At 35.1% G+C, this 25,886-nt stretch overlaps 1 protein-coding gene across 6 annotated transcripts in view; it reads left to right on the forward strand.

Annotated features, from left to right (window-relative positions):
* The window catches only part of ZNF292 (zinc finger protein 292), a 107,348-nt gene that overhangs the window by 59,506 nt on the left and 21,956 nt on the right, over window positions 1–25,886 (forward strand). For 3 of the 6 annotated variants that reach the window (XM_077162370.1, XM_077162374.1, XM_077162375.1), the window contains exons 2-4: window positions 12,154–12,308; window positions 12,468–12,546; window positions 14,752–14,887. In XM_077162370.1, coding sequence (XP_077018485.1) covers window positions 12,154–12,308; window positions 12,468–12,546; window positions 14,752–14,887 — 370 coding nt within the window. Of the gene's footprint in view, window positions 1–12,153; window positions 12,309–12,467; window positions 12,547–14,751; window positions 14,888–16,227; window positions 16,292–18,606; window positions 18,809–25,886 lie in introns of those variants that run through there. The other 3 variants (XM_077162372.1, XM_077162373.1, XM_077162371.1) reach the window with 3 other exon arrangements.

Consider the following 25,886-nt stretch of genomic DNA (forward strand, 5'->3'; position numbering starts at 1 on the left):
TTGTGTCCTAGTTGTTGATCAGTTTTAGGGAATAAGAATGTATTCTCTGATTACTGAGTGTGAGTTTCTCTAGAATTAAATTATTTCTTCCTTAACTTAATTTTTGGTATATCTATCACTAATTCAACCCAAACTTTCCCTCAGTTATATTCAAACACACTAGGTAATGTGTCAGTTACATCTTGAAGAAATTTCTCCTCAAGCTACCTGTTATACCTATTACACACCTGTCTTCTTGGATTTTCAACATCTCCCTCTTGTTTTAGATCCCCTTTTTCTTGGATATTATGTTTCTCACCTTTCCTGGTTTATTCTCTCATTTTGGTGAAACTTCTGCTTGTATAGTATCCTGAAAAAAGGTGTCTAGAAGATGACATTTTTGATAATTTCTTTGTCTGAAAATGACATTTCTGTCTTCATAACCAAGTTGGGTAGAAGTAATTTCCCTTCACTATTTAATGCAGTGCTTCATTTCCCATTTGCTCCAGGGTGGTTGTTGACAAGTCTACCACCTCACCCCCATCCCCCCCCACCCCCGAAGCTTTTCAGAGCCTCACTTTATCCTTGAGCTCTGAAATTTTATGAAGTGCCTTGGTATAAAGTTCATTTTCATTCATTGTGCTGGTTATTTAATGGGTCCTTTAATTCTTAAAACTTGTCCTTAGATTCTAGGAGATTAACGTGAATCAGTACTTTAATTTCTTCTCCATTTCCCTGTTCTGACTTGTATTTTTGATTATGGGGCCTCTAGTACAGTTCCAGTTTTGTTTTGTTTGTTTGTTTGTTTTTTGGGAAAGGGGGCCTTTTCTCTACTATCTAGGGGAATTTCCTCAATTTATTTTCAAACTCTTCTGTTGAGGTTTTCATTTCTTCTATATATTTAAATTTCAATAGTCTTTTTTCCTGTAAATATTTCTTGATGGCATGGTATCATTGCTTATAAGTGTAATTTGTTCTCGTACCTCTCTGAGGTCATTAATGATCGTTCTTGAAATTTTGTCTTCTTCTTACAATCTCTGCTCACTCCAAGTTGCATTTTTGATCACCCTTATGTGTTAGATGCTTTTGTCAAATATCTAGTGATCCTTGACTCTTCATATTAAAAGGTGTATTACTAAAATGCTAATTGAAAGTTCCAAGCCCATGAATGGGGGTTGTTATGGTCTTCACTGCAGGGGATTCTAGCTGGTCTCTTTCATTGGGAAGGCCTGGTGTCAGACTCTTTCAGTCTTTTCTTTTGAGCTTCTAGAGAAGGGCTCACCTAAGGACTCTGGAGGTTCTGGTAGAGAGTGGAGTAAGATGACTTGAGAAAGGAGCTGATTCTATAATCTGTACATACAGTTGACTCTAAGTCCTGTTAAAAGTAATGTATCTCCCTCCAACTGTGTTCAGATATTATTTGTTTAAACTTCTTTGAAGGTAAACTTCTGCTGGGGATGTAGAGTAGTAAGTAGTTGCCTAGCTGAGGTCATCCAGCTGTGGATAGTGAGGAGGAAATCAAGGAGAATTAACTGCCTAAGTAGACTTTCAACCAATGCTGTTTTATAGCCTTGCCTCCTCCCTGCATCCAGAGTACCTAGTGCTTTCAATTCCTTCCTGATCCCTTTGGAGTTTCAGCAGAGTCAGTTTACTTCTTTACCTAAAACCTATTGAGCAGTCACTTTTCATATGTTCTGTAAAGACAATTTCAATATTCTGTATACTTTGCAGCTTTTGAATACTTCCTTCTTCAGTTACCATTTTCTTAGTCCTTGTGGGTTTATGTCACTTAAAAATACTGTTACTTTAGTAAGGTATGGGAAAGTCAAAGTGCAAATGTATGTGTCTATCATTTTTACAAAGAACCTTAAAGTAAATTTTAATAACTTTGAAATATTGAGTATTACACACTTAGCAATGATACAGAGATGTCCAAAAAGTCAAAACTGAAAGACATTGTTTGCCTTCTTCACTCTTATACATTGGAGTTTTCCAGAGGTTACCTGATGTGTGATATTACAGCAGATTGAATACAGAAGCAGATAGGATAATCCAGCTCTTTTTTATTAAGTCAGACATTGAAGAGATTGAAAAATGTAAACAATACCAATCTTCTCACCAATTTTTTCAAAAATATGTTTTTTCATTAACAATACAGTATTGATTTTAATATGTAATAGATTTATTGTTATTTTTTAAACTGTTCAGTTTCAGTTTTAAATTCTGATAGGGTAAATATTAATACTTATACCCGTCATGAACTAAACGTCTTTGGAATCCTCAGTAATTTTTAGGAGGGTAAAGGGTCATGAGATCAAAGCATTTGAGAACCTTTGCTCTAGAGAATCCTTGTTATAAATTGGAACTAGAACGTGAGTATGACAATATAAACATATATCTAACACTCCACTGGCTTTATCTTTGCATTGGACAAATGTAATTTAATCCCCATGCTCATTAAATTTAAATCCCCTGTGATTTTATTCCTCCATTGTTTTCTTTCCCATTAATCCTTTGGGAACTAAAGGAAGCTAGTAGAAGTTAATTTATACTGTCTTTTTCCCCAGGATATATATGTTCAATTTCTACTGATTTAGGTAATGAAAATCAACTTTAGAACCAAACTGTTAGAGCCTGCATTCTTACTCCTAAGGGGATGAAAATTAGTTCTCAGGAAACAAAAAACTCTTAGGTAGTACAATAGTTTGTTGCCCATAAACATCTATATAGTGTATATGTGGTATGAAAATTACGCTGGGATTGGGCAATTAGGGGAAAAAACTCAGAGACAAATACTCAAAAGCCTCCTAAGGGGAGGGGTCATAATGAAAAAGAGGTTGAGAAGCTCTGATAGAGTATGATCATTTAATCTTGCTTCTTTGTATATTTCTTTCTCCTATCCCAGGCTTACCCCATAATACTACATTATAGTGCAGATACTGAGATCACAAATACCTGGAGAGGTCCAGCATGTCCCTTGAAGAATAAGGCAGCTATGTGGAGCAGGTAGTAGAGCCCTACCTGGTCACAGTGGGAAACTTGGCTTATCACTCAGATCTAGCCAGTTGGTACCATGTTGTAAGACAGACCCCAGATTGTCAAATTTTCTTCCTTCCTTTCTCCCTCCCTCCCTCCCTTTGAAAAGCCAGAATCTGAATTTGTGATTGTTAAATATTAGAAACTAATAAAAATACTTTAAGAATATTTTTAATATTTTATTTTATACCATTGAAAACGTATCTGTGAGTCAACAGTTAGAAACTCCCCTACACCCATTAGTGGAGTTTTTTCAGATATAATGGAATGTGACTCTAAAATATGACTCCTTTACAACATCCCTAAATCAGGATTATGTTTCTCCTATTTGGATAATGTCAGTGATATGTCCCCTTCTGCCTCAGCTTGTCCTAATTTTATTTAATTCTAGTTGTCTGGTAGTTCTGCCTTTATAGGAAGCAGAAATGTGTCTCTTTCAAACTTTAATCTAGTGGCCTTAGTTTGTTCTGTGAGACCACATACAGTGAGCCTAACTCCTTTTTTACACAATAAGCCTTCACATTTGTAAATATAACTGTGAATCAGATTTTTATTTCTCCAGTAATATATATAGCATGGTAGTTATGAAGTCAAACTCTAGAAGTGACATCATCAGCATGGTGAGATAAGATATCCTATGGAAAAGTCACCCCTCAGAATCAACTAATAAAAGGACTAATTCCACTTGGTTGGAACTCTGGAAAATAATAGAGACTGGGGAAAGATTCCAGAAAAGCTGAATGAAAGAAAAAGAAAAATAATCTCCAAGATCAGGTAGGAGATTTCTGTCCCAGACCTGTTTGGTCCCATGTGGCTTCTGTGCACACAGAAGCAGCACAGTATGGCCCAGGTCCCTCATGCTGCAGATACAGAAGATAGAGCCACGCACAGTGGCAAATTAGAGTCCCATGCATGTTCAGGTACAGGGACACTGTCCACAGAGACCCAGGGCAGAAACAAGCAGCTGAGAAGTGCTACATACAAAAGGGCCCCTAGGGGAATAAAGCGAGAGACCTGTGGTAGAACTACTGACAAGAGGAACTCATCACTCAATTCAGTCTCTGTGTGGTTGGCTGGACTACCTAAACACAAAACGTACCCTTCTGGATTGATCCCCTTTTCTGGATTGACTTCATCTGGGTCCCCAGGGCTAGATACCATAACAGAGAAGAAACTAGAGGCAGAAAAGGCTCTTAGAAGAAAAAGGGGTGGGGGGATGGGGATTAAATTGCTGTAAGACAGGATGGATTCCAGAATTTAAAAGTTTAGAAAAAAGAGGCACTGAATGAGAGAGTTTAAACAAATCATTGCAGCTGGGAAGAAAATTCTGCATATAAACAAACAGAAAAGATCAAGATTCCTGGAGAAGGAATGTAGGAAAGGAAGCTTTTACCTGGAGGTGAAAGAATTCCATACAAAGTACAATTTGAAAAATTTTTACGCATGCCCAGAGCAAGAATCAGGTTAAGAAGAGTTGAGAAAAATCTCAACAGTTAAACATGGGTTACTCTAAACATGGGTCAGAATAAGTTGGACTAGTTTTCAAAAGAGCCCTTACATAAAGCCAGCCACCAATAAAACCCTAGACAAGAGGGAGAAACTGACTTTCAGAGTCCACATGTCAAAATAATCAGATGCCCAGGTATCTGCAAAAAATTACAATCTACAGTAAGAAACAAGAAGATATGGCTCAGTCGAGGTAACAAATGAAAACTTAAGAGAAGATATAGAGTTTGGAACAACTAATCAAAGAAATTGAAACAAATCTCCTAAATCAATTCAAGGAGATGAAGGGAAACATTGATAGAGCTAAAAGATATTAAGAAGACAATGTGCGAGCATAAAGAATTAAAAAATTTAAAAAGACACATAAATTATAAGAATGAAAGGCACAGTAATGGAGATTAAAAATATACTAAAGGCGTACAACAGAAGATTTGAACAGACAAGAAAGAATCAGTGAACTAGATGACAGAACAATCGAAATCATAGAAGGACAGAGAAAAAAATTAAACAAATTGAGCAGTGTCTCAGGAATTTGACAGCATGAAGCTTACAGACATAAGCATCATGGGAGTCCTAGAAGAAGAAAAGAAGGGAGAGTGGGCAGAAAGCGTATTCCAGGAAATAATGGCCAAAAATTTCCCAAGCCTTATGAAACATAAAGTATACATGTCCAAAAAGCACAACATACTCCAAACAGAGTTAATCCTAATAGACCTACTCCAAGACACATACTAATCAGAATGTCAAATGCCAGAGGTAAAGAGGGATTTCTGAAAGCAGCCAGAGAAAAGCATTTCATCACATGCATGGTATCCTCAGTAATACCAAGTACCAATTTCTCATAGACCATGGAGATGAGAAGGCAGTGATATGATTTAAGGTACTGGAAGAGAAAAACTGCCAGCCCCCAATTTTTGATTTGGCAAAACTGTCCTTTATAAATGAGGGAGAGTTTAAAATATTCACAAATAAACAGTAACAGAGTTCATCAAAAAAGGACCTGCCCTACAAAAATTGCAAACAGGAATTTTCCAGGTTAAAAGGAAAGACAGGAGAGAGTGGCTTGTAATAGTATGAAGAAAGAAAGATCTTCTGTAAAGGTAACTAAAAGGGTAAATGCAATTTACAGCTCTACCCTAATTTCTATAAGAGTCAGGATAGCTGAACAAGACAAAGGCATATTTCCTGATAATGTACATACAAAATATAAAGAGATACTGTGAGGCAAAAACAGCATAAAAGATGAGACACAGAGGGATATGGGAGCAAGAATTTGTATTCTACTGAAGCTAACTTGGTGTCTTTTCATGTTAGTAGGTTACAGATGTAGGCTATGAAATACAAACCTCAGGGTAACCACGAAGTAAGTATTTTTAAAATATATAGAAAGAGGAAAATGAATCAGTTAGATACATCACAAAAGATCAACTGTACAGAAAAGGAGGTTGCAGTAAAGGAATAGAGAGACAAAAAAGGGATGACATGTACCGGTTTGAATCTGTGATGAACTCCAGAAAAGCCATGTCCTTTTATCCTCATTCAGTATTGCTGTCTGCGAACTTTTTTGATTGATCCCATGGAAATATGACGCACCCAGTTGTAGGTCGTAACTTTTGATTAGATGGGTTCCATGGAGATTTGTCTTCATCCATTCAAGTGGGGTTGCTTACTGGAGCCTTTAAGGGGGAATCATTTTGTAAAAAAGAGACAGAGCCCACATAGCCTGAGACCCTTGGAGATTAAGAAGGAAAGTGCCCCTGGGGGAGCTTCATGAAACAAGAAGCCAGGAGAGAAAGTAGCAGACGCTGCCGTGTTCACCATGTACCTTTCCAGTTGACAGAGAAACCCTGAATTTCATTGGCCTTTCTTGAGTGAAGGTAACCTCTTGTTGGTGCCTTAATTGGACATTTTTATACACTTGCTTTAACTGGGACATTTTCATGGCTGTAGAACTGTAAACTAGTAATTTATTAAATTCCCTTTTAACAAAAGCCTTTCCATTTCTAGTATATTACATTCCAGCAGCTAGCAAACTAGAACAACATACAAAAAACCAAAGGACAGAATTTGCTAAAGTAAGTACTGCCTTTACAGTAATATCACTGAATATTAATGGATTAGTGTCATGGTTCATGTCTCAACTTGGCCAGAGGTGCGTTTGTATACTGATTCATGGACTGTTGTTAATGGTTTGGCTGAATGGTCAGGGACTTCGAAAGAGCATGATTGGAAAATTAGTGACAGAGAGGTATGTGGAAGAGATACATGGATAGATTTTTATGAGTCAACTAAAAACATGAAGATATTTGTGTCCCATGTGAATGCAGATCAGAGGGTGACTTCAGCAGAGGAAGGTTTTAATAATCAAGTGAATAAGATGACCTGTTCTGTGGATTCCAGCCTCTTTCCCCACCAACTCTGTCATTGTCCAGTGGGCTCATGAACATGGTGGTAGGGATGGAGGTTATGCATGGGCTCAGCAACATGGACTTCCCACTCACCAAGGCTGACCTGGCTACAGCCGCTACTGAGTGTCCAATCTGCCAGCAGCAGAAACCCACACTCAGCCCCCAGTATGGCACCATTCCCCAAGGTGGTTAGCCGACTGCATGGTAGCAGGTTGATTACAGTGGACTACTTCCATCATGGAAGGGGTAGCAATGTGTTCTAACTGAAATAAGCACATACTCTGGGTATGGGTTTGCTTTCCTTGACGCAATGCTTTTGCCACAAAACAGCCATCCCTGGACTTATAGAATGCTTTATCCATCACAATGGTATTCTCACACAGCATTGCTTCTAATCAGGGAACCCACTTCACAGCAAATGAAGTGCGGGGATGGGCACATGCTCATGAAATTCTATGGTCTTACCATGTTCCCCATCATCCAGAGGCAGCTGGATTGATAGAATGGTGGAATGGCCTTTTGAAAACTCAGTTACGGTCCCACCTAAGTGGCAGTTCCTTGCAGGGCTGGGGTGATGTTCTCCAGGAGATTTTTGACAAGGCTGCCAAGTCTTCTCAATTGAGAAAGTATAGTCTCTTCAACAGTTGGTGCTGTGAGAACTGGATATCAATATGCCAAATAATGAAGGAGAACCGAACTCTATCTCACACCATATACAAGAATTAACTCAAAGTGGATCAAAGAACTAAATATAAAAATGAGAACTATAAAACTTCTGTAGGAAAATGTAGGGAAATGTCTCCAGACTCTTGTGTCAGGCAAAGGTTGCTTAGACTATACCCAGAGCACAATCAACAAAAGAAAAAATAAATGGAATCTTATCAGAATTAAAAACTTTTATTCATCAAAGAAATTTATCACAAAAGTGAAAAGACAGTCTACTCAATGGGAGAAAATACTTGGAAACCACATATTTAATAAGGGTTTAATATCCAGAATATATAAAGATATCCTGCAGCTCAAACAATAAAGAGACAACCCAATTTAAAAATAGGCAAAAGGCTTGAGTAGATATTTCTCCATGTTTGATTGGGAGCATTTGCCAAGTGTGGAACTCAATACACCTAAACTTGTTTTTTTCAAGAAAATGTAAAGTAATTATTACTTTGTGTAGAAAGACACATGCTAGCTAATGCAAGAATCATTTGTATAGTTGGTGTTAAATTTTGAAATCCTTTACGTGGTGAGATCATCATCTATCACATTGCCATCATAGCATTACAAAATGCCTGAGGAGAACATTAATGCCAACTGTGTCAACATTTTCCATTTCTTAGAAGCAGAATATAATGCTTACATTTTTTGATGGAGGAATGACAGCTATTACCACCTCCAGGAAAGGAGTTCTCCTGCATGGAGGATAGCAAAGAAATTTCAACCCATTCCCATGTCAAGGTGTCTAGAAAAGAATTGACTTACATAGGCACTGGATAGAATAGTGTTTGCTCACAACAAAGACATTTTCACTAGTTGGCATTAGTCCTCTCAGTCCAGTGGATCTTGCTCTACAGCTGGCTCTGGTTCCACAGCCACACAGGGAAGTAACCTACATGTAGACTTCTCTTTTGCGTTGTAGCCTGAGGACTTGGCTTCCTACCTGCCGGTAACAGATACAGCAGTAGGAGTGGGCCAGATGCCATATACCACACATACTTAGCCAAGCAGTCTCCAGTGAATGTTTATTCTGCTTGGGGAAATTGGCAATGAGTTTTATCTCCAGACACTACCAAGAAAGGAGACAGCCCCCGTTTATCATCTTGTCCTAGGAGCCAGGCTTACACATCTCACCCCAAGTATAGAGTTCATTTGTGGATCAGAGGGAAAGGTGGAGGCTACATTTGGATCCCTTTCCAGATTTTTGTTCCTAGAAATTGAGTGGTAATTACAAAAGGACCCAAGGATGCAGATTTTTCCATTCACATGGTAGTTTTGTTTAGATTTGTAGTCCTACAAGCCTATCAGTGACACAAGCTTAAAAGACTAACAATGAAGTCTTCCTTTTGACTGAATTGTTGTATCTTTGAAGTCCATATTTTCTTGTGTAGTTTTTCCATTTCATGCTGGTTCAACCAGAAACTAATCCCAGCTTCAAAGACTTTGAAAATTGCTCTAATCAGAATCATCATGCAAGAGAATGTCTTCATCTTCCAGCTGTCCATAGCTCTCTGTCATCTATCCTCTGAATTATCTAGCAGGCCAAATCCATTTCAGTTCGATGAGAAATATAAGTAACTCTTTGTGGGATATTTCAAAGAAAAGTAACTCCCCTGCAAAAGTGATTCTCTGAATTGGAGTTATATATAGGCAATAAAATAGTGACTCTGACTTGGCAAATGAGGCATTAATTTCTCTTGTCACAGTAAGCCTGAATCATCTTGGCTATAGGGTAGACAGCCTCAACTCATTTCCATATTGATCAGCTATGGTGTCATTCATTCATTATTACATGTTAACAGTGCTGCTTCTTTAGAGAATGCCAAGAGAGGATACCTTTGTAAAGAAACAGAGTCCCATTCCCCAAGCCTCCCTATCCATACCCTTCATTAAAATTCAGGAAGAATCTAAAAAGCTTTCAACTTCTAGGAATTCAAATGTGGTTGGAGTTTTGTATCTATTTTGTACTAGAAGGTCTTGAATATATTGGGACAGTGAGGTAGGATGTTGTTAAAGTGTTATTAAAGTGTGAATCAAGTGCAGTTGGTTTCAGGGCTCATCTGGGAAAGATTTGGATATTATTTTCTTGGATATTTGAAAAATAGCTTTTCCACTTCAATTTTACCTGAGATTTTTTACTGTTGGTTCTGAAACTTGATTGAATGTCCTTCCCCTCCCATCTCTAATCTCCATGACTACTAAGAAAGTGATGAATTATTATGTTGTCCTATAATTTACCAGATTATCTTTTCTGTTTTTCCTTCCTTCCTTCCTTATTGTCTCTGATCACTTATTATTTCTGCTAGTTAGAGGTTAGTAGAGAATGCAGGACAGTGTTTTCCTTTGAGTATTTGATAGAATATAATTCCCTTCTTCCTCCCTCCCTTTCTCCCCTCCCTTCCTTTCTTTTTTCTTTCCAACATATTGTTTTAAAGCTACTTCATTATGCCAAGAGAGGGATACTAGCCCTCAAGGAGCTCTTTTCTAAGAAAGAACATCTGAATTTCCAAATGTGAATGAATGAGTCTTAGACCTTAAGTATGAAGGAGACTCATTATGACAGTTTTCTTTATTATTAAAACATTTTACTGGAGTCCCTCTTCATTTAATACAATCATGAAACTTTTAGATAGGTTTTAGTAACTGAAGATTTTAATAGTTATGGAGTCTAACAGATATGTGTCCATATAACTGCTGTTACCAGTTATTTTCATTTCTTCATTCTATTGGATAAACAGTAATTTTCTTTAGTGATTCTGATGAGGCAAATTTGAAATATTTATTTCTTTGAGAGATGGGGGAGAGTTTTTTCATTGGAAAAAAAGCATTTATTTTTACAAGAATTATTTGACCTTAGAATCCTTTTTTAAACATTTTTAAATTGTGAAATATAACACATATACAAAAAAGCAATAAATTACCCAGTAACATTTTAACAAGTAGTTTTAGAACACATTTTAAAGTTTGGTATGAGTTATAGTTCGATAGTTTTCATTTTTTCATGTAGCTGTTCCAAGACACTGGAGACCAGCAGAAGTATCAATATAAAATGATTCAGCAGTCATACTCATTTGTTAAATCCTATCCTTTCGGTTATACTCCTCCTCCTCTTTGGATAACATGTATACATAAAAGCAATAAATTTCAAAGTACATCACAACAATTAGTTATGGAATAGATTTTAAAGTTTGGTATGGGTTACAAGTCCACAACTTTAAGTTTTTATTTCTAACTGCTCTAAGGCACCGAAAGCCAAAAGAAATATCAGCATAATGATTCAGCGCTCATACTCATTTGTTAAACCCGACCTTCTCTGTATAACTCCACCATCACCTTTGATCTTTCTCCCACTCTTTAGGAATATTTGGGCTGTGCCCTTTCTAACTTTTTCATGTTAGGCTGTTGATAATATTGGATGGGGGATGGAATTAGTTGATGTTCTAGAAAGGCTGTCCCTTCTGTATTTCAGGACTTACCTGGTTCAGGAAACATCTGGGGGTAGTAGGTTCCCTAGTATGTGGGACCTTTGTAGAATCTTACATAATGAATGCCCTTGGTATGCTTTAGGATTGGCAGGAATGATTTTGGTTGAGGTTTGGCAAATTATGATAGGTAGCAATGTTTAACTGAAGCATGCGTAAAAGTGACCTCCAGAATAGCCTCTGGACTCTTATTTGAACTCCCTAAGTCACTAATACCTTACTTGTTACACTCCCCCCCCCCCACCCCGTTTTGTCAGAATGGCATTGTTGATCCCATAGTGCCAGGGCCAGGCTCATCCCTGGGAATCATCTCCCTCACTGCCAGGGAAACTCTCATCCCTCGATGTCATGTCCCACACGGGGGTGGGGGTGGGGTGGGAGGGCAATGGTTTAATTTGCAGAGTTAGGCTTAGAGAGAGAAAGATCATATCTGAGCAACGAAAAGAGGTCCTCTGGAGGTGACTCAGGAGTACCTATAGCGAGTAGAATAATTTTTTAATATCTTTTTTGGGGGGTGGGGGTACACATTCTTTAATATCTTTAATACTGATTTTATGAATGTTAAGTCTTTAGATGATTTTTAAATGATAAAACTTATCATAAAGGTATTGATTATGTACTTTTTTGTGTGTGTAGACAGAAAAGTTATTTGCAAATTCTTACCATTTGTGCTTTATATGAGAAACAGAAAATATAGTGAAACTCTCTAGTGCATTCTTGGCAATAGTATCTTAAAATAACTTTGAAATCTTAGAGATGAGTAGATGAAAGGTAGCATCTTGACCAGAGAAGGGAGCAAATAATGCTTGCACTATTTAAAACCAGCTTTGAAGAATGTATACTATGGCTGGATGAATTAGTCCACTGCGAACTACTAGAAATATGGCTATGGCTTTTTTTCTTATAATATTTTAATCAGTATAAGCTGTTTTTTCTTTTATAACTCAAAAGTGTTACTTCTCAAAAAAGAACAGTTTGTCACTGTATTTTGATTTATATTGAATACTTTTTATTATCCTTCTAAACAGACACTCCTTGAATATGCAGAAAAATGGAAAACTTCAGAAGATCCCTTACCTTTATTGGAGGTATACACAGTGGCTATCCAAAGTTATGTTAAAGCACGACCTTATCTTACCTCTGAATGTGAAAATGTAGCATTGGTTCTGGAGCGCTTGGCATTGTGAGTAGACCTTGAAACTTTGTATCTCCGGTCTTGTGATGATTTAATTTTGTAGAGAGTATTAGTTATGGGGAGTTTATTGATTATGTTAGAATTATTGATTTTATTTTACTTTAAATTTTAGTAATTCATTTTCTTAACTTTTTTTTTGTCTTTTAGAAGCTGTGTTGAACTATTACTGTGTCTGTGTGTTGAGTTATCAGATAAACAGTGGGAACAATTTCAGACACTGGTACAGGTGAGAATATTTACCCATTAGATTGAATATAAGTATAACTTGTGTGTGTTTTTCTTAATCTGAAACAATTATTTGGTTAAACTTGAAAACATCTAAGTAATAACAGATATTAATGTGCCACTCTTATGTCTTGCATATAGTTGATGTTCAATAAATTTTTGCTAAATGAACATATCCATTTAGATAGATTGGTTGAATATTGCACTGTTCTTTATGAAAAAATAATTAAAGTTTTGCCAGAGCAGTAAGGGAACAGAAAAGAAAATGCCCTCATTTGGTTTTAGAAATATTTTAATTGCTGACAATGCATTTTACTTTGTAAGAATTTAATGTTTAATCCTTATGAAAACTTTTTGGTGATAGGTTTAAAATTTCCCCATTTTAAAGGTGAGGAAACTGAGGCTCATACTCTAAAATATTTGTCTGCCAAACTTAATGCAGTTAACATCACAGAGTAGTTGTTTGGACCAAGGTTCTTTACTGCAAATCCCATGCATTTTCTCCAAAATTGAAAACACAAGCTTTGTCTCTTTTATTCATTTAGTTGTTACTTTACTTACATACAGTACTACACAATTTAGCACTTAGTTGTTTGGGGGTATTTTCAGAAATGTTTAGTTCTATTTCAAATACTAGATTATGCTGGATCTATTATAACTTCAAGTAAATTTTTATTAATTGCTTAGTTAAAAAGGATGCTTGTGCTAACTAGTTTCAAAAGTTACAGTTCTCTCTGTTTCTCTAGACTGAATTCTTTTGACCTTATGTTTTTTTTAGGAGATTATTAAGGAGAGTTATTCTTAAAGTTTGGGAGCATGTAAAATAGCAGTGATTTGGCAAAGAAATAAACTCTCCTGTTTTAACCGTAAACATTACAATTTACATCAACTGCAAGGTCCTTGATGGTGGGATTCAGTATCTTATTAAATATCACATAGTGCATTATACTTAATTGATGCTTAATAACTATTTGTTGAAATGAAGGTGTCTTAACCTATTTCTCACATTGCAACTATCTTTTTGAATGTACAGATTCTACTTCAGCATATCTTAACTTGTGTCTTTTCCAGCAAGTGTTTATTTTTTGATGAATAATTATTTCAGAGCATTTTATTGTTTGGCATTCAGCATAATTAATTGAATAAACTTTATACACAAATGTAATACTAATATATATATATAATGTGCTACTGATTTTGTCAACGTATGATTAACTTTTTAAGTTTCCTTTTGAAACAAAAGTACTAGTTTATTTCTTTTTCATGCAGGTTAATGAGATGAAAAAAAACTTTTTAAATCCCTATAAGGTAGCCTTTGGCTACTGCTCAAAGAAAATTTCTGAAAGCACTGGAACTTTGCTACAATGGGAATATTTTTATGTAGGAATAGTCTTTTTGTTTGAAAATAGCATACAACTTTTAAGTGTTTCCATGTTACTTGTTCTGTTTTCAGAGTTCTCTCAGAGTTTGTATTTACCTGTTTAATAGCATTTATTTCATTTTACTTGTTCTAAGTATTTAAATTTTTTTACTCCAGTAGAGGGTAAGTTCCATAAAGGCAAGGATTGGTTTCTACTTTTACCTGGGCTTTGCCCATAGAAATCCTCAATAAACGGTTTCTGGATTGAATAAAAACTGTAGGTCTTTTGTGGCCTAAAGGATATACTGGCTGTATGAACACTTGTAAACAACTAGTAAGCAAGATTCAGTGTCTGCTTTAATATGAAATTTCCAAAGACATGCAAATGAATAAATGAAAAAGTATGTACTTGTTTATTTTCATATTTCAGTTTTACTGAAATATTTGTATTTTGTCACTTAGGCATTGAAGCATAGTTGCAATTTATTAATGGTAGAGACTTTGGGGGAAAATGTTTACCTATTTAGAGGTTATAAAATGTATTTGCTTCTGGATATTTTAAAAGCTTCCTTGAGAAATAACTTTGCTCTTGGTTTAGATTTTGAGAAAAAATTCTAATATGAACTTATTTCTACAGATACATTATATTAAAGGTTTGTAATTAATTTGTTTCTTATTGTTTAGATTCATCTTTAAAGTAAAGGAATTCAGCATTTTGTAATGTGACTTGAAATTTTCAAGATAAAAATCTTATTATTTTTAAACTTGAGTGTCATATTTAAAGCCTGATAAGCTTGCTTTTAAAAATCTGTTGTAATTCTTTGGATGTTTATTTAATATTTGTAGGTAGCTCATGAAAAGCTGATGGAGAATGGCAGCTGTGAATTGCATTTTTTAGCTACTCTAGCTCAAGAGACTGGGGTGTGGAAAAACCCGGTACTGTGCACTATTCTTTCCCAGGAACCATTGGATAAGGATAAAGGTAAATTTTCTAGCCAGAGAGAGAGAAACAAAAATCATTAGACTAGAAAAAATAAGTACTTAAAGTTGTTTTAACATAATTCATCTCAGGATATCCTGAAGAGGGGCAATTTAATTAAATTTCCTCTGAGGTTCTTGAGGCCCTTCACCTTTATTATTTATTTTGGGGGAGATGTATTCATAAGATTATAGAATCTAGAATAACAGAGAAGCTAAAATTCCCAGTATCTTTTAAACAGAGAAATCCCTTCTGCAGCATCCCTGACAGATGGTAAGTTAGCCTATATTTGATAGCTACCTTTTATCTTACAGATGGAAAGACAGAAATAGGATGATTAAATGGCTTTCTTCAAAATAGAATAAGAAATCAAAGTTAGCCGCCTTTATCCAAAATTAGGGTTCTTTTTCAACTAGTTTATTGCCCAGTCATGTTTTTGTCCTGCTGTGTTAGCTCTTAGATGAGCTTGGGCAGCAAAGATCCCAGTTAAACTGAAACTAGCAGATAACCTATTGGAAGTATATGGCTAATAGTATATGTAGCACTTAATGTTCAAAGTTCAAAAATTGCATATACCATAAAGAAAAGTACAGTTGTTTCTTTCTAAATACTTTCTTTAGATTGTTTAGGAAAGTGCCCAGATTTCACCTTAACCTTCCCAAAATGTTTAACAATTGGAGAAGTAAATAAAATTCATTTTGTAGTATGTCTAATTGCAAAAGCAAATATTTATTACCAATGTAAACGTCTTCCATCTTTTATTGCTACTTCTCTTATTGATTAATGGCAAACCCACATAATAGCAGATTATGAAGGCCATGAGAAGGGAGGCTTAAGCCTACTATTTGTACAATCCTCTGGCACTTTGATATTTACTAAAAGGCTACCCAACAAATTTCCAAACTTCAAATAGGTTGCTCCTACCCAACTATCTGTTCCTTAGTTTTCACAAGATGTTTATTTTTAATGCTCAGTTGCTTTTGTGGATAGCCACAGAAATTGTGGTATTTTCAATACCTTGGAGAAATGGAAAGTAGACCCTCATTATTTAGAATAATAAAATTTAAAAATTGACAATCTTTTATATTTTTTGCCTTTGGTTTATTAATTTTATTCCTAATATATTAACTCCAATATGTGTTTCTAGTATCAAATTGTACTATCTAATCTCAGATTTTGAAATTATTAGCATAATATATTATTAATATCAAATTATAATGTGGAGTTCATAGTGGTTTGAAAAGTGCTTTTAGTTGCATGGTTCATTTTTCCTTCACAATGATCTTGTGAAAAAAGTTAGGATCCGTATTGTCCCTGTTTTACAGATGAGAAAATGGAGGCTCAGAAAGATTAATTGTCTTCTCCAAATCACATTGCCAGTGGTGAGAGGCAGAGCCAGAAATTGAAGTTAGGTTTAATCTCTCTCCTTTTTTACATTGTGTCCTGTTGTACCTAGTCTAAATAAAAGATTAACTCCTTTTTCCATTGTCAATTTCTGAATAGCTTGTTACCAAACTCACACAGTGTGCTAGAGCAGGAAAAAGAATCCTTTACCTTAACAGAGATTTAAACTTTATTTTAAAAGATACTGTTGCTCAATTTCCTCACTTGTTTGAATGTACCTAACATTGTATCAGTTAACATGTCTCTGCCCATTGATAAGTGCTGCTTAATTTCTTGATCATTACCTGACATAGCCCCGGAATAATTTGGACTGTGCAATCTGGAGTAGCTTCTATAATAGCAAATGCATTTATAGGTACCCAGACTTTAATACAGTTCATAAAGCAGCTAAAGAGATGTTATTTAATATAGTTCAGAGATTTTACAGCCAGAAACTTTAGCTGGTTCTTTATTATTCAGAATGCTTTTGGTGGGAGTTGTTTTTGTGTCATACACATAAATCAGAACTATGATTACTTCCTCTTTTAACAGAGTTGAAGGGATTAACTCTTTGTAGATACATATTAATTTACGCATATTTTCAAATTTGATGGTAACTTTTAGTTCTTAGCTCTTATATCCTATATCCAGCCCCTTTCTTTAACTTAATCTGCAGTAAATTTGGAGAGCAAAGAGCTCAGAGAATAATGAATATACCTTTATGACCTGTGATCATTAGCTTATTTATAGTGAAGGCTTTGAAGGTTTTTGTAGTATTTGAATAGTGAATTATCCATTTAATCTTGAATTCTTTTAGTTTCTCTTAATTGAATAATTTTGAGTCTACTGATATCTAGCTAGGATCAAAATATGCTCCTTGATTTGATCGAGTGAGGGTGGGTGGGACTCAAAACTAAGGACACTGGTTTCAGTTTAAGGTTTGAGCCCTAATAACTAAGCCAATGTGAGTCAATTCCATGGCTTTTGAATTTCAAAGGACCTTTTACGCATAGGCAAATAATATTGTACCTTTCTTTGGTCATAATCTCAGAATTCAGAGGGCACTTAATGACCATTTATTTCAGTTACCCAATGTTTAACTCCCTCTATAACATGACTGATAAATAAAATCAGCCTTCGCTTGAACGCTTCTAGAGAATGGTAGCTTGGTAATTCAGTACATTCTTAGCCTGCTAGTAGAAAATCTTCATTGCAAAAACTGTATCCCTACAGTTTTTGGATCCAGTGCTAACCCTAAAGCCATATGAAAAAGTAAATCTACCATTCACTGGCTAGCCTTGAGATCTTTAAAGACAGCCATCATGTCCATATTTAGTATTCTTTTATTCTACAGGCTAAAAACCTTCCTAGTATGGCATGATTTTAAATCCACAATCATGGTTCCTGATCTTTGGGTGCATTTTATCTTGCTATTCCCTTTAATGTATACCTCCCAGAGCTTAATCTGTACCCCAAATTTGATCTGGCTAGAATTGAGATTAGAGTTACGCACTTGAGTACCTCTTCATTCTATTTAGTTTAAGTTAGTATGATCTAAGATAGCATTACTTTTTTGGGTAGCCTGCTAAAATCACTTATACTTTGTGCTATTTTTTTTTTAATACATGTTATACTTACATTGTATCTTCCTCTATCTGCATTTTTGTATTTTGTCTTTAGGCACATAAATTCATTTTATTTTCCATTAAATTTCACTGTGTTAGATCCATTCTGTCTTCCCAACTCATCCAGATCCTTCGGAACTTTGATTTTTGTTATTCAGTGTTTATATCCTTCCCAGTTTCCTCCTTAGCAGATTTTACTAGCATCTGCTCTTGGCATCTAGGTTTTTGATAATAAGCATTAAAAGGGCATATCCACAAAATGAGCCCTTGGGATACTTATAGAAATCTTTCTGCTTGTTTTCAGTCCTTTAATTAACATTCTTTGGTTATGGTTCTTTTATCATAAAAACCTATTTGTCCTTGTGTCTGGCCCATGGTTCTCTTTTTTATCCATAAAGATTTAATGAAAGACCATAACTAGTATTTGGAGAGTTCTATTAAATAAGATTGTTCAGTATTGAGATTAGTTTATTTTAATATTTTTTAAAATTTTAAAATAGTTTTAGATTTACAGAAAAATTGTGAAGCTAGTACAGTGAGATTACATATTACCAACACCAGTTTCCCCTACTATTCGTGCCTTACATTAGTATGGTTCATCTATCACAATTAGCCAATATTGATACATTATTACTAACTGAAGTCCATACTTTAATCAGATTTCCTTAGTTTTACCTAATGTCCTTTTTCTGTTCCAGGGTCCCATCCAGGATACCACATTACATTTAGTCGTCATGTCTCCTTAGGCTCCTCTTGGCTGTGACAGTTTTTCAGACTTTCCTTGTTTTTGATGACCTTGACAGTTTTGAGAAGTACTGGTCAGGTATTTTGTAGAATGTCCCTCAACTGGGATTTGTCGGATGCTTTTCTTATGATTAGGCTGGGGTTATGGAGTTTGGGGATGAAGATCACAGAGGTAAAGTGCCATTCTCATCACATCATATCAAGGGGTCATAATATGTATATCAACATGACTTATATCACTGTTGATGTTAACACTGATCACCTGGTCAAGGTAGTGTTTCAGATGTCTCCACTAAAAAGCTGCTCTTTGTTTCTTCTTTCCATGGTGTACTCTTTGGAAGGAAGTGCCTATGCACAGCCCACACTTAAGGAGTAGGGAATTATGCTCTGCTTCCTTGAGAACAGACATCTTGATAAATTATTTGGAATTCTTCTACAAGGCAGATTTGTCTATTCTCCCCCTGCCCCCCCCCCCATTTATTATTTAACCACACATTTATATCAGTCATGGATCTATTTATGTTACTCTTTAAGTAATCCAATACTACCTTAATTTGTTGCTCAAATTCTAGTATTAGCCATTGAGAGCGCTTTCAGTTGATTCCTGTTTCCTTTTGACATATTCCCAATATTGTGTGTGTGTATTTTGTTTGCTTTGAGCACTTCTTCACTTTCTGGCACTTCAGAGGTGTTCCAGACTCATCTTGCATATTTTCTGCGCCAGTTCTAGAATCAGTCATTTCTCCAAGGAGCCCTGGTTCTTTTATTGAACAATGGTATTAGAACCTAAGATGTGGTTGCTAGATGTGCTCATTGTTTCTAGGCCCTCCCAGTGGTCCAAGCAAGAAAATATATGTGTGTATACTAACCCATGTATGCATACATATCTATAAATATTCTATATGTTACTAGCTATATCTTTCTATATTAAGCTAAATATGAGTGTATACTGATGTCTCCAGCTTTTATCCATTATCACACAAATCATTCTAGCTTCCTTCCCTTGCATATTTGTAATTTCTCACTTCAACAGAATGTCATATGTTGGAATTTTACAGTATTTAGCCTTTTAAATTAGCCACTCCCACCATCTGCCATCCATTTATTTAATTGATCAGTCCCAGTATACATGTATAATGGTTTCAGAATTACTAACCTATACCCATATGGAAACTTTATTAGAATACATTGGTTATGTAAGGTTTCTTTTCTGTTATTCTTGACACCAATCATTTCCAGAATTTCTAGGGCAGTACCTTATTATTCCACCACCTTCAGTGAGGGTCTTACATTTTTATAGATTCTTTTGTCACATTCTGCATTTCATACTGATCTCCCCAACTTTGTAAATGATTTTGTAAAATTTATATATATATTAAAGTGCCTTCTTTGTGCTCTTAAGTTCTGTGGTTTTTGACAAATGCATAGTGACATGTATCCACTATTACAGTATCATTCAGAATAGCTTCACTGCTTTAAAAACAAAGCCCTCTGGGCTTCACTTGTTCACCCCTTCCCAGAACCCCTGACAACTACTGGTTCTGTTTACTGTATCTGTAGTTTTCCCATTTTTGAATGTCATATAATTAGAATTATACAGTAATGCAGTCTCTTTTTGCTGGCGTCCTTCACTTAGCAATATGCATTTAACACTTATCCATGTCTTTGTAGCTTGATAGATTGTTCCTTTTTTTTAAATTTATTTACTTTTTGCATGGAAAGGCACAGGAAATTGAACCCCGGTCTCTGGCATGGCAGGCAAGAGCTCTGCCACTGTACCATCGCCCAGCTTATTCCATTTTATCAAGTAGTACTCCATTGTACCAATGTACTGCAGTTTGTTTATCCATTTACTTATTGAATGACGTCTTGGTTACTTCCAGTTCTTGGAGATTATGGATAAAGCTTCTATAAACCTTTTTGTGCAGGTTTTGTGTTGACAAAAGTACAAATGTAACTAAATACCTAAGAGTGCAATTACTGGATCATATAACAAGACTATTTGCTTTGTAAGAAACTGTCTTTCAAAGTAATTGTATTTTTATCAGCAATGAATGATTGAAATTTTTAGCTATTCTAATAATTGTGTAATGATGCAACATTGTTTTAATTTGAATTTCCATAGTGTAAATGGTATTGAGCATCTTTTATATGCATGTTCTCCATCTCTTAGAGGTATCTTTTCAGATATTCAAATTTTTAGAATTGGTTTGTTCATTGCTTACTGAGTTTTAATAGTTCTTTGTATATTTTGTATACAAGTCCTTTATCAGATATGTATTTTATATTTTCTTTTTCTCTGTGGTTTTTTTTTTTCTTCTTTTCCATTTTAGCAGTGTTTTCCTCAGAGCAGGAATTTTCAATTTAATAAAACTCAACTTACCGATTTCTTTCTTTAATGGATCATGCTTCAGTGTTGTATCTAAAAATTCATCACCAAACCCAAGCTGTAACCTAGATTTTTCTCCTATCATATCTTCTAAAAGTTGGGTCTATGATCCATTTTGAGTTAATTTTTGTGAAAGGTATGAACTAATTTATTTTTAGTAAGCCTGCCTTGACTCTTAATAGTCACATTCTCTTTTTCTGAACAATCAAGGGCCGTCTTTTTTTAATATAATCAATTTTAGACTATTGCCCAGGATTAATTACATCTATTCTTCTGTCTCCATTTTGAAAATTACATTTTCCATCTATTTCCACTTCTTCTGTTTTTCATTCTGTCCTTTTCATTCAAAAGCTCATTATCAGAACCATCAAAGGAATAGGGAAATTCTCCTTTTCTCTGTGATTGATAAATAACATAAACTTCAAACTGCAGACCTTTCCCAAGAAGTTACCTACCACTCCCAATTTGATTGTCTTTAGCAATCAGGGTCATCATCTTGGGTTTCCACCTTACTTAACATTTTTGCATAGATTAGTACCAGATCTCTGATACCATGGTGTATTCTTGATCATGAACCTGCTTTTCCTACTTTTGTTTATGACACTTAAAAATCTAAACTCTGAGAGAGCTCCCTTTTTCAGTCACACAGTTCTTTAGGCACATCCCCTCTACTTACATATTCGTGTAATTTACAGTTGCATGAATTATAGTTTTATCTGCTTGCCAGTCCTTTTCTTTGATCTTAAGCACTCTAGTTGTCTTTCATTTTCAGAACCCTTGGGTTTTTAAAGGGAATTTCTAAAGCTTTCTAAAGTTAAGAAATCCCTAATAGTTTTATGGGAAAATAAGCTTTTATCAGTTTCAGTATTAAACTTTACATTTTGAATTGAACATGTAAAAATTGCTTTCTTATGGTGTTACCATATAGAAGATTAACAGTATTTTAAAGGGATGGGAGGAGAGAGCAAGTGATAATTAATACTGACCGAATATATAGAGCAAGGCCCAATCTGATTATATACGACAGCATTTGCTTTGGGATAGTGAATCTTCTATTCATTTACTCTTTGATACTTTTCTTTTGATATGTTTCTTTTTCTTTGTGTGTGGATCTTTCTACCTGTCTTATCTAAAGAATGTCCACAAGTGTCACTCTGGAACCTAGACTCAACATAATCTAGCGACAATTTCTTTTTGTTAGGACATTACTCATGGAAAGTCACTAAAAGAAGTTCCTCATAGGCTGTATTTGGTGCTTAGAAATAGTTTTCCTAACTCATTTTTCTTTGGTTGTCCTTATTTTCTAATTTTACTTTCTGCCTTTCCTACTTCTCTCCCCTTTATCCTTAATTGACCTTTTCTGGGTATAAAAAATAAGCAAATAGAGCCCTTTAAATTTTATTTTTAAAAAATAACTACTAAATTAAGTTGCCTTTTACTTGTGTGCACCCTTTAGATCTTTGTGGATCAGTGATTCTGGATACAAGTAAGCTCATAGATCTTAACATAGATCTTTTAACCACAGTAAGTTTATAAAGGTATTCATTTTCCCATTTCAGGCTCATGACATATTTTAAATTTTGTTAACATTAATTGTATCCTACTACTTTATAATTAAATACAAGTATATTGGCCCTAAATTTTTGATTTTAGTAAAAATGATTTTTGAAAGAGCACTCATGGCTGCTTGAAACATCCTAGAAAAGTATATTGTTTCTATTTAATGGATATATTTTATAATAATGTTATATTAAATGTGATATTAAAAATTCTTACTTGACACAAAAATTTCATTACGGCACAAACTGGTTTCATCTATGACATAATATTTTTTAATCTTGAAAAATTCTGTTTTATATCATTAATGTCAAAAAATCAGTTACAGCCCTAAAGCTTTACCATCAGGCTTAATGAAAAAGCAGCCTCCATGATTTAAGACACTCTGAAACCTTTAAGTGAAAAATCGATTACCTCTAAGCATTGCATCATCTTCCCTCAGAAAAGGGTAAGAGGTGGAATGAAGACTAAAAGATCCCTAATTGGTTATTTGGACACTAAATACCAAGAGTCATGGTTCTCGGCACTGACTGAGCTTAAAATCACCTAGGGAGTTTTTAGATTTGCTGTGCTGGGATCTACCTCAGACCAATTAAATTAGAATCGTTGGGTGTGGGCTCCAGGTGTTAGTACTTTATTGACATTCCAGGCAATTGTATAGCCAGTGTAGTACCAGTGGTCTAGAACTTGAAGTTTTTTTAAATTTAATTTGTGAATTTGAATTTTTTGGACTAATAATGCCCAATTGTTTTTTAGGAGAAAATACAAGTTGTAGTTTTAAAAAAGAAGTGAGTAATACAAGTTCATAAGTGGGCCATGATGAAAATTATAGGATTTATCCTTTGAAGGCAGGAGGAACCACTGAAGGATTTTAAATGAGAGAAGTCTGCTTTAAAAAAGAAAAAAAAGAAAAAAAAAAGCACCCTGACTCCTGGTGGAAAATGTGATGGTAGCGAATAAGAGTGGATACAAAAGACTAGCAGGCTGGGGGCGTGCAAGGGTAGTTCAGTGGTAGAATTCTCACCTACCATGCCGGAGACCTGGGTTTGATCCTCAGCCCATGCACTTACCCCCAACCCCCCCACCCCAAAAGAAAACAAAAACAAAAAAAGACTAGCAGGCTGGTACAAGGTGGTCTGATAGATTAGCAATTTGGGCTGGGGCATTGTGGCAGTGGAGATGGGGGAACATGAATGGAACTGAGAAATATTTAGAAGTGACAGATAGTAGATTTTATATGTAGATTAGAAGAAGGCAGGAGAAGCACTTTTAAGGGCAACGTTTAGGTACCTGGCTTGAGCACAACCGAATGGAAGTAGATAACACATATATGGTATACAGATTTGTATGTGCTGAGTTTGAGATACTTGTGAAACAACTAATTAGAGAGGCTGCAAAGGAAGTCATGTGCAAATCTGGGTGTAGGGCATATGTCCACTAAATAAGTTTGACTTGGTCCGTGTTACGTGTTCAACAGATATTTATATCACAAGATCCAGCTTATTATAATATGTTTAATGTTAATTATCTTTAATGTAGGAATTAATATTTTCCTTTTTAATACAATGAAAGTAGCAGTTTCTGGGAAGAATGCTGTTTTTATTTCTTAATTCAATTGGCTGAATATACCATTCATTTACATTGTCATTTTGTGTCATCCAACTTTCCTGAAAAGCTTAAATGTAATAAAACCCACTATTCTATTTAAGTGCAGGAATAAAGAGAAAATAGACCAAAAAAGGCTACTCACAAGTAAGAAAATATTCTGTATTTGTTGGGTGGGAGTGAAAGAAGAAGGGTGGAGAGTTAAATTCAGTGCATCTAGCTGCTCAGGGACAGGATCACAAAAAAATTTCCAGTAAATTTCACAAGCACTAACCACCAGCTAGTCTTTGTTGCTATATTATAGCTGTATAAGGCAAAACATCTCCTTAATTGGAGAGAAGTAGGGAAATATGGTGGGAGGGGTGGCAAGAGGAGGGGAGCCGGAGATGTGGAAAGCAGTGGAGAAATGGAGAGTAGGCAGGGATGGAAGATGAGAAGAGAGCTCCTGGTAGCTTTTGAATTGGGTATTATAATCTGCTTTTGAGTCATTTGAATCATGAACTTCAGAATACATAATAATTTTCCTTTAATAGCTAATGCTCCTTCACAGCCCTTTACTGGTATGAAGCACCATTGTAATTGGAAGTAGACAAAAGATATGTTTTCTGCATAAAGCAAGAAGTCAGAAGACCTTATTATTCTAGTTCTGGTTCTGTCATTCACTGGCTTTATGACCCTACTAAATCATTTGCCTTCTGTGAGCCTCAGTTTACTCATCTACCAAATGATGGGTTTGCACTAAATGATCTACAATATCCCTTCTGCTCTAATCTGTATCTCTTTGAAATCAGTACTGCACTAAGTAAAACAGTGGCTTCCTACCTTGGTTTAAAAAACATGGTTTTTAAATTTATGATATTAATGTATATTCTCTTATTCATTGCCTTAGCACAGAAATTGCTTTGCATCATTTGTCATTCTAATTTACATGCTGCTATTTTAAATTTTAGATACTATTTGAACTTATCAAGATTGTCGTCAATTTTGTTACTTGCCATCTTTAAATTTTTCCGTCAGAGCCTTCAGAATCTATTGATTGAGTTTTTGTGAGAATATTTGAAATAATTCCCAGACTTTATGTCTCTTTAGAGTTGACTTTTTTGAGAGAATAATAGGAAACTAAAGTTGTTTTGTTGTTGTTTTTAATGACTTATTTTTAGCTGTAATAGCTTTAACTTTGTTGTTCTTAAAACTTTGATCTAAAATCTTTACAGATTTTGCCTTGGCAGTGACCTGAACTGTAAAAAGATATTTGCAATATAGTCCTGATAAAATTGTTACGTTAAAAAAAAAGAGTAGTGCCTTTTATCTCAGTAAGTCATGTAGACAAAGGCACCAGAAACTTATGCTTTTCATTTTATTTATCTGTGTTTAGTCTTTATACTTCTTGGTTTATTCTAATGTAAAGAATAGATGGTAACAGATAGAGGTCTAGACTTCAGGAAGAGGATGAAATTTGGAATCTCTGTTATATTGCTTATATAATATCATGGTTTTGATACTGAGGAGCCAGGATCATAATGCCTTATTCAAGAATCTTTTCACAGTGGAATGAAGTATAGTTAGATTGAAAATAATAAAAGTATGAAGAGAGAAACAGGATATTTAAAGAAGGAAGGAATATCCCTGATTTTCTGTCATCTAATATGCAAATTCCTTGCTAGATAGATCTTCCAGCCTGCTTACAAGTAGAGAAAAA

Source organism: Tamandua tetradactyla, chromosome 5, assembly GCF_023851605.1.
Source record: "Tamandua tetradactyla isolate mTamTet1 chromosome 5, mTamTet1.pri, whole genome shotgun sequence".
Classification (NCBI taxonomy): domain Eukaryota; kingdom Metazoa; phylum Chordata; class Mammalia; order Pilosa; family Myrmecophagidae; genus Tamandua; species Tamandua tetradactyla.